This window comes from Halichoerus grypus, chromosome 2 (genome assembly GCF_964656455.1).
Source record: "Halichoerus grypus chromosome 2, mHalGry1.hap1.1, whole genome shotgun sequence".
NCBI lineage: Eukaryota > Metazoa > Chordata > Mammalia > Carnivora > Phocidae > Halichoerus > Halichoerus grypus.
In genome coordinates, this window is record NC_135713.1 from 171,327,553 (window position 1) to 171,337,600 (window position 10,048).

Consider the following 10,048-nt stretch of genomic DNA (forward strand, 5'->3'; position numbering starts at 1 on the left):
CACTGCAGGGCTCAGGTGCTGTTCCATGAGGGCTGGCCCAGAGGGGAGTCTAAGTGACAAGCCCCTGGCTTGGCTGGGACACCACTCTCTTCCCCAAACCAACCTAGGCCACTGCAGGTGAATCTTTCCTTTTTCTTCCAAAGGCTATCTCCACCTCCCCACCCCCCTCCACCACCATGCACCCTTTCCCACCCCCCAGGTAGTATCCTTGACTCCTGCATGCAAATAAACCTGGGACAGATCCATCCCAGGACACAGGAAATGCCTACATGCTGGAAGCTTGGGGTGAACTAAACTCAGCCCCACTTCCCATGGATACTTAATCATCTCTTCTGGAAAAAAAAGCTTCATGTCTGGTTGGCTTACCCTAGTCCCCCTCCTGGTGCTAACTGCATGAGTGTTGTGCTAGGGAGACAGTGCAGGCTATGAACAAGGGTGCTGCACCGAGAGCCTGGAAATGGACACACACTCTGCCATCAGCCTTCCATGCCATCCCAGGCCCACCACTGCCTCTTTCTCGGCCTCGCTTTCCTCATCAAGGAAACAGGGAGATGGTCTCTAAGGTCCTGTGCTCATCTGACATTCTGCACAAGAATAAAGAACAGGTTTCTAGTCCTTGAAAGGACAGGAGTCACAGAGTTGGGGGCCCAGGAAAATCAGCTCTGGTCTCCCTGGAGCTAAGAGCTAACCTGGAAGGAGGCCTGGAGGAGGTGTCTAGGAAGGACCTGACTAGTACAGAACCCACTGTGGGTCTCACTCAAGGACCTGAGTGGCAGAGTGGGGGAAAGGGGTACAGCAAGCACAGGCAAGGGGGCACCGTGCTAGATGGGGAGGGGGGAGCAAGTGATCTGCAGAAGAGAGCTGAGGCAGGGGGCTAGGTGTTGGTTTCTGATATTTCTAGAAAGCTCAGTCTTAGTTCCTCTTTCCATCACCTCTGATAGTGAGTAGGAGTCTGGGTGATGACAAAGGTCCATGTGGAGGATGCCTGTGGGGAGCCAGCCCACGGGAAGGAAGGAAAAGAGATTATTCACCAAGAAGAACTTTTCCATTCTTCATCTCTGACTGGATGGGCAGGGACCCAGGGGGATTGTATATTTCAGGGACCTGCCAAACCTTGACCCTGCCTCCCTCAATGTCCTTCTTTGGGCCTTTCCCTTGTATGCTCCTGAGCAGGGACCCAACCCGGATCTTGTGCTGGGGTGTTCCCAGCACAGCCCCACATGAGATGGCCCTGGCCCCAGGCCCAGCATCTGGAATGCGGGCTCCAGCCAAACTCATTATTTTCCACGGGATCCGGGAACTTCCAAAGCTGCCTCAGAGTGGGAATTTCCACTTGTTTCTCCTCCTCATGATTGACCTTCCAGCTGAGGCGAGCATCTCTGCTTGACAATGGAGGTGGGAGGGAGATGGCTATCAAGAGACTTTCTCTTCTGATTGGATCTGTTTACTGTCTCATACTTGCAGAGACCAAGTCACTTTCCAAAACTGATGATCTTTCTTGGAAGTAGAGACTTAGCCTCAAAGAGTCAGAGGTCCATCTAAATACTCCGAAAAGCCAAGAAGATTTCCTGTGTGACCCTGTGTCTGTTGCCCACCCCCCTCCCCCAGAATACGGTTTCCTCGCATAAAAGAGAAGATGTGGGAGCACGCCATCTCTCCAGATTTTTTGGCTCCAGGGCCTTAAGCCTGACCATGACATGGCTGAACCAGGATCTCAGCATCCTTAACCTGTTAACCCGGACAGAACCCAAAGAATGGGTGGGTTCCACTGGGAAATGGGATACAATCCTCCCAGCCCATGGCAGATGACACTCTGAGAGATTAGGGAAGGGTTTCCATTAATATGAGGGAAGTTAAGGTGAGGTGGTCTGGGAAGACATGGGTGAAACTGCACAGTCTATATTCCAAAAAATGAGTAAAACATTTTTATTCATCCAAGAAGAATGGATTGAGCATTGGCAGAGCACTGAGCCAAACACAGAGGGCTTTCAATGAGGGCGGGGGGTTAGAGGACTAGCAAGATTCAGGCAGAATGAAAATAAGGCTCCGGGAGAGGTAGAAGCAAAACAGCACACATGTTGACTTGTTCTCTCTTCATTCTGTGTTTTTGGAATTATACCCAAGAATCTAGAATGGTTTCTCTGCAGAGTCTCTGCTCTCAGATTCTCTAGGAAACAAACATCCATCATGAGACATAAGCCTAGCACTTGGGAATAAGGATTCTGGAGTCAGAGTGTCCTGGGTAGGGAGCCCAGCTCCACCTGCTATTACCCATGAGATTCTGGACAAGTCATTTACCTCCAGTTTCCACCCAAGGAAGCTGGGTGGTTTGGAGGTCTGAGGCAATTCTGGGAAGCACGTCAGCAAGGGCCTGGCTGCTAGGAGGCACTCCAAACCAGCGGCTCTCCCTTTTCCTTGCCATTACTGACCACCAACTGTGGACCAGACACGGTCCTGTGCTCAACAGGACCCATTTCTTATTACAAATGTAGTGATTGGCAAGTATTCTTCCGGGAAGCTCCATGCATTTTATAGGCATTGTCTCCATGATCCTTTAAGAAAGAAGAGTCGCTAGATCCTTCCATGCCCACTGGGCAAAAGCAAGCTCCGAAGCACAAAGCAGTGGAATGAGGGAGTTGAGACCCGAATTCTAGGTTCCAGCTTGGCTCAGCCACTAACAGTCCTCAAGGAATCCTATATTTGCAAAAGAAGGGAATTCGCTGAAATCAGTGTGAAGGTCTTTAAGGTTTTATGATGGTGATTCTGGGGTTTCTGAGGATATCTAAGGCAGAGCCCCAGCACTAAGGCAGGCTTCTGAATCCTTCCTTAATACTGTTCTTCCCTCCTACTTCCTGGAAACCTCCCGGAGCACCACACTTGCTCAGCACATTTTTTATTCCACTTCGTCACTCATTGAGAATGATGCTACCCTGGGCCAAACTTTCTCTCTTAGCTCCACCCTCGTAGCCCTCAATAAAAGGCGGAAAGAGCAGCCGAAGGAGCCAGAGGAGCAGAGAGGCTGAGACCAACACAGAAACCTCCAGCTCTCACGCCCAGTCTCCCTGCTCCCCGCCGACATGAAGGTCTCCGCAGTGCTTCTGTACCTGCTGCTCACAGCCGCCACCTTCAGCCCCCAGGTGCTCGCCCAGCCAGGTAAGCCCCTCTCTCTTTCCCTTCGAAGCCCATCACCACATCTCTGGGTTCTCATGGGCCACCAGGGCAGGAGGATCACCCACAGTCTCCCGTTCGTGACTGCTTTCCAAAATCAGGAAAGTCAGAGAAGGACAAGGAGTGAAACTGATCACATGGTTGCTCCTGGGAATTTCAGCTGTGGACCCCAAATCCAGTCCTTCCAGGACTCCAGCTCTACAGTCATCCCCTCAGTACAGTTACTGCCCCTGCTCCTTGTAGCAGTGTTTGGGGGGGACTGGGGTGATCCAAAAGAGGGGGCCTCTGGCGGAGGGTGCGCAGGGCATTTCCAGATGTGGTGGAAGGGAAAGGAGGAGACCCAGAATCTGGACGGTGCTTCATTCAAGTCCAGCATCCAGAGACAGGGCTCCGCAGGGGCAGTGGGTAATCAGGGAAACTCACAACTTGGAGCCTAGAGGGGGACCCTGAGCTGATCTTCCCTGACCCTGAATATTTGGATTATTCATTCCTCCCAGGATTAATGATTAAGGACACTCCCAGGAATTATCTAGTTTTAACGGCTCTCCCTTCCCTCCGTTCATTATCAATGCTATGCACCCGTTATAAAGCAGAGGAAACTGAGTTAGTATGACATTCTAGCTTTGAAGCATAGGCAGAAATATTGGGATTTATGGGTCCTACCTCTACTCCTGACTTCCCTTTGCCTTCCCATTACTACTCCTTTCTGCCATGATTAAGATCAGAAGAATCTAGTCCATCCTAAAATGCTTTTTCTTTGTGGTCTTATTTCCAGATGCAATTAATTCTCCAGTCACCTGCTGCTATACACTCACCAATAAGAAGATCTCAAAGCAGAGGCTGGTGAGCTATAAAAGAGTCACCAGCAGCAAGTGTCCCAAAGAAGCTGTGATGTAAGTTGAGCACCCCAGCCCTCCCTGGTCCATTTCTTCCTCAGGGAGCAAGGAGAAAGCCTTACAAACTTAGAGTCAGAGGTGTAGGTCATCTAATCTAATGTCCAAAGGTGCCCAATGGGAAAATTGAGGCCACAAGGCAAAAAGTGACTCCCAACATCACTCTCTATATGGGTGCTTATGCAGACCCTCCCAATTTCTTTAGAGGGAAGTCAGGATGGCTGCAACTGGGACAGCTGTCTAGGTGCCCTCTTACCACCTGCCTTCTTCTCGTTCTTATGGCAGCTTCTTGAGGCAGGATGGGCTGGAGTCCTAGGCAGAGATCTCATTGGAACTCTAACTGTATACTCTCTCACCCACAGCTTCAAGACCATCCTTAACAAGGAGATCTGTGCTGACCCTAACCAGAAGTGGGTCTGGGATTCCATGGCACACCTGGACAAGAAAACCCAAACCCAAACTGCAAAGCCATGAATACTCACTCTGAAACTGAAGAATCTGAAACTAATTTATTTTCTTCTAACTCTCCCTAAATGCCCTCTGATATTATTTTATTATAATTTCAAAAAGTATGAAACTTTGTTTACTGATATGCACAAAATGTCTTAAGTAATGTTAATCTTATTTAAGTTATTGATGTTTTAAATTTATCTCCCATGAATTCTAGTGTTTTTTAAAATATGGAGACTTGGAAAAAAATGCTTTCCTCTGGGGGCCCCAGTTCCACCCCTGGGGTGGTGTGAAGGTCCTTGCAAGGATCATTAATGCAAGACTATGTTTTAAATTCTAAAGGATTGCTTACAATGCTATTGTGGAAGTGTATATTCTGTAACTATTGATCAATATACATATATATATTTTTGTACAAAACCTGACTTTTGGTGTTTTCTTGAAGGAAATTAAAAAGCTGAGTGTTATCTTGGTGATGAGGGAGAAGCATGGTTGCAGAGGGTGGGCTCATGTTGGGAGGAGTGACAATGTGGATTGGCCCTGGTCTTTTCTACTGGGTAGGCTCATGTGAGTGCCTATAGAAGAATCTTTAAGGCAGGAGACAGTCAGGCATTCCAGCCTTACTACTCCAGTCCCCAAGACCAACTGCCCAGATCCCAGCTACCCTTGTCACCTGTTTAGCAACACCCCAATCTCCTTTCTCACAGTCCTTGACCCCTGCCCTCAATCTCTCTCAAAATCTAATGCTACTGCCCCCTAACTGGGATACTTGCCCCCAATCTGTCCCCCTCCAAGTATTCCTTCAATTTAGAGTAATACAGACACTGCAGACTTTGGGAAATCAAGGAGAGATTAAGCGACCATTGATAAGATGGTTAGATTAAGATTTCATAAAGAAGATATGACTTCAACTTATCCTTGATGTATGCACGAGATTTTTCTAGAAAAAAGTACAGTATCATTTAGAAGAGGGGAAAGAACTCCCCCGCCGAAATAAATAAATAAGTAAATAAATAAAATCTTAAAAAAGAGGGGGGCGCCTGGGTAGCTCAGTCGGTTGAGTGTCGTCCAACTGCTGGTTTTAGCTCTGGTCATGATCTCAGAATTATGAGATTGAGCCCCGCCTTGGCTTTGTCCCTCTCCCTCTGCTCCCTCCCCAGCCCGCCACCCCCGCTCATGCTTGCACACTCTCTCTCTCAAATAAATAAATAAATAAATAAATAAATAAATAAGACCTTAGAAGAGGAGAAAGAAGAGGGAAGCAAATACCTAGAGGTAGAAATGATGATGGCATGTACATAAAAGAGGGTGAAAACCAAGAAGATGGGAGCTGGGGTCCATGTGTGTGTCAAGGGATGGGGAAGTTTAGAAAAGAAAGTTGAGTAAAGGGTTCTGAATGTCAGCGTAGTAAGTCAGTACTCAACCTCATAGGTCAAAAGGAGATGTTGAAAATGTCTGGGCCAATGAGGAAGGACATGCCATTTTTGGAGGTTCAGAAGTGAGTCAGTAAATGTAACTTATTGGTTTCATACAAGCCTGAAGAAGTATGGGCAAGGGTGAGGCTACTGCCATGATCCAGGCAAGAGATGATGAGTGCCGGAATATGGAGCCCGAGAAGCAGCTTTGGAGAAGAATGAACTAGGTAGAGTGAAACCCTGTGCATTGTAGATGAAGGAGAAGGAACTGTGACCTAAGATATAGAAGTCCCTTCTACAACCCACATTCTAAGGAGACAAGTTTCCCTGAAATCAGAATGTACTTCTCTCCACCACTATCCCCATTTCAATCCAAGGAGCTTGGGATCACCCATTTATATGGATGGGCCTCTTTTTTTCCTGAATGTCCACCTAAGGTCTATACTCCCTTGCATGGCATTTGACCTACGTGTGAGGTATTTGATCCCCCTAGGCACAGACAGCCTTTCCACTAAGGAAAGCGGATATCCTGCCCTACTTTTAAAAAATATTTTATTTATTTATTTGAGAGAGAGAGAAAGCATGGCGCACAAGCAGGGGGAGTTGCAGACAGAGGGAGAGGGAGAAGCAGACTCCCCCGCTGAGCAGGGGCTCCATCCCAGGACCCTGAGATTGTGACCCGAGCCGAAAGCAGATGCTTAACCGGCTGAGCCACCCAGGTGCCCCAATTTATTGCCCTATTGAATAAATTCTGCATGGTAAATGTGCAGATTCATCAGTCCAATCTGGTGGGGAGATGGCTACTGTATCAAGCTGAGGGGTTCCATCAAATCCAAGTAACACTCCCCTAAGTGCCCTGATACATAGGGCAGCCAACAATTTATTGGCTGCTTTCTCTGGAAATCACTGACCCACATGCCAACAGCCCTCCCTGCCTCTCCTCCACCCCTCCAGTCTGCAGCCTCATTTGCCAACCAGGACTAAATCCCTAGTTGTTGTGGGTGCCAGGAGGCAGACAGGAATGGAGTGCAAGCAAATGGTACATCCCCATACAATTTACTGAGCATCAGACCCTCTAAGGCCACGCAGATTTGAGGTGGAGGGTCTGGAAGGAGGGATGGCCAAGAGCAGGTCAACCTATGTGCTCAAGCCCAAAAGTAATCTCCTCACATTCCCTTTCCAAGCCACATCTATTCAGGTTCAGGACATCTTCAATCCATTTTTGTTTTGTCCAGCTAAGCATGAGAGTCCTTGCTCTTTGCATGATGAAACTATGAGCACGAAGCATTGGCAAGAGGCCCTGTTTAAGAAGGAATGCCAAGTGTGGTGTATTCATTTCCTGTAGCTGTCAAAGGTCTGTTCCAGGAAATCTATGCTTTTTCTATCATACTCAAGATCCTTCCAGCCTCTGCTGAATTCCAGAGCTGCTTCTACGTTTTTTTAGTATTTGTTATAGCAGTAACCCACTTCCAGGTATGGAAGTCTCTATTAGTTTCTTATTGCTACCATAACAATTTATCAGAAACCTAATGGCTTAAAACAATGCAAATATATTACCTTATAGTTCTGGAGTTCAGAAGTTTAAAATGAGTCAGCAGGGCTGCATTCCTTCTGGAGGCTCTGGGGGAGAATCTGTTGTCTTGCCTTTTCTAACTTTTATTTATTTATTTTTTAAAGATTTTATTTATTTATTGGAGAGATACAGAGAGAGAGCTAGAGAGCACAAGTGAGGGAGAAGGAGAAGCAGGCTCCCCACAGAGCAGGGAGCCCAATGTGGGGCTCAATCCCAGGACCCTGGGACCATGACCTGAGCTGAAGGCAGACGCTCAACGACTGAGCCACCCAGGCGCCCCTCCTTTTCTAACTTTTAGAGGCCACCTGCCTTCCTTAGCTCATGACCCCTTTCTCCATCCATCACAGTTTTAAAGTGGAGGAGGGGTGGTGGTGGAGCTCCAAAGGATCAAAGTTTTCACACTATTGAAATTAAGATGGCATTAATCTGAACCAGGTTGTTATTCATGATAATGGTAATCTTCAGAGTGACCACTAAGAAAATAACTAAAAAATATATAATAAGAGAGGGCGCCTGGGTGGCTCAGTTGGTTGAGCGACTGCCTTCGGCTCAGGTCATGATCCTGGAGTCCCAGGATCGAGTCCCGCATCGGGCTCCCTGCTCGGCGGGGAGTCTGCTTCTCCCTCTGACCCTCCTCTCTCTCATGCTCTCTGTCTCTCATTCTCTCTCTCTCAAATAAATAAAATCTTAAAATATATATATATAATAAAAGAAATAAAGGAATAAAATGGTACACAATAAAATGGTACTACCTGTGTATCACAAAACTGTAATAGAAAGAGGACTGGAGTCAGTAAGATGGCCAAATAAGATGTCCCTTGTTCATATCTCCCCCTAAACAATAACAATTTTGCACCTATCCATGGACAAAAGGACTTTTTGTGGGCTGTGGGATCTGACACCATACACCAAGGAAGGAGTCACCCACCCATTCACCAGGTCAAAAGCATATAGATATCAGTCCTGGCTGTGGAACCTGCAAGGGCCTCTCTTGGCTGTGGTCTGGGAGCCCCTTGGAGAGCACTGTCTTAGACAATCTCCTACAGATAAGAAAGCATCTGTGGAAGTCCAGGTTTTTAATGGAGAAGTTCCAGCACACTGTTGGGGGAAAAAATCAAGTTTGGATGCATTGGAGAGGGTAAGAAGAACAGTTTGACATTACCTACAACCCTCCTTCCCCAAAGTGGCACAGACCGGTGCCAAGAGGGACCCTTTCAGCCCGTGATTTCTCCCATGGGGGAAAATGAGAGCATTGGGGTGAGCTTCCCCAGATCCTCAGCTACATGGAAGCTGCCAAAGAGATCCATTTGTCTCCTGCCTCATCCAAAGTATTGACTCATTGAGCTGCATGGCTGAGGGGGCAAAAAGGAGGAGGCAGAGCAGCAGATAAGACTTTGAAGGCATTCAAGGGACGTGGATCCTACTAACTGCATCAAGAAGACTCCATCAAGAAGCCTGCCCACAAGCCACTGGAGACGTCTCACTGGCAGACCCCCCTAAATGACCCCTAGGTACCCCAGCACTCCACAAACCTCACCCAAACACCCCCAACCTGCGGCTGTCTCCCTGTGAGTACTCCTGACAAGGGAAAGAGCAAGCTTTGACAGACAGCTAGTGGGCAGGCACAGAAAGCCATCTGCAGCTGTGTTCCAGAGCGAGACCACAAACATGAGCTTTAGCTCTACCTTTGAGGAAGCAGGGCAGACTGTCAGCACTTGGCCTGGTGTACTGCAGGATTGAGAGAATGCATGCAAGCTTAAGAATTCTGTCACAAGAATTCTGAAGCAAGAAGCATGGAACAGACATATCTATAGAACTTCTGAGAAAGCCTCAAAATCACTAGCAGGGCTGATGGAAGAAAGTTATCTCCCAAAGTCAGTCAGTAAAAACTAGAGGAGGTGACTACTACTTCTACTTCAAAGTCAAAGAAACAAAACAAGACTTCAAGGAACATGAAAAATCAAGGAAACATGACTCCACCAAAGGATCACAATAATATACCAGTAACTGACCCCAAAGACATGGAGATCCATGACTTATCTGAAAAAGAATTTAAAATAGCCATTTTAAGGAAGCTCAATGAGCTACAAGAAAACAGAGAAAGACCTTTCAACAAAATCAGGAAAATAAACATGAACAAAAGGAAAAGTTTAATAAAGAGAGAGGGATTATTAAAAAGAAGTTCTGGAGCTGAGGTACAATGAAGGAAATGAAAAACACAATAGACATCATCAACAGCAGAGTGGACCAAGGAGAAGAAAGAATTTGTGAAGAAACACTTAGAAATTATCCAGTCAGAGAAGAACAAAGAAAAAAGAATGAAGAAGGCTGAAGAAAGCCTATATGATCTAGGGGATATCATCAAAAGAAACAGTCTGAATTACTGGAGTCCTAAAAGGACAGAGAGGGAGAAGGGGGGCAGAAAGCTTATTCAAAGAAGTAATGTCTGAGAACTTCCCAAATCTGGGGGCAGATTTCAATATCCAAGTTCATGAAATTCATAGGTCCTCAAACAAACTCAACTGTAAAAGCTCTTCTCCAAAGACATA

The 10,048-nt window shown here is 46.9% G+C and overlaps 1 protein-coding gene across 1 annotated transcript; it reads left to right on the forward strand.

The window, feature by feature from the left end:
* The first annotated feature begins 2,993 nt into the window (after nt 1-2,993).
* Nucleotides 2,994-4,931, forward strand: LOC118532242 (C-C motif chemokine 2-like). The gene is made up of 3 exons (XM_036086658.1): nt 2,994-3,153; nt 3,944-4,061; nt 4,424-4,931. The coding sequence occupies exons 1-3, from the start codon at nt 3,078-3,080 to the stop codon at nt 4,533-4,535; spliced, it is 306 nt and encodes a 101-aa protein (XP_035942551.1). The 5' UTR covers nt 2,994-3,077; the 3' UTR covers nt 4,536-4,931.
* The last annotated feature ends 5,117 nt before the right edge of the window (nt 4,932-10,048 follow it).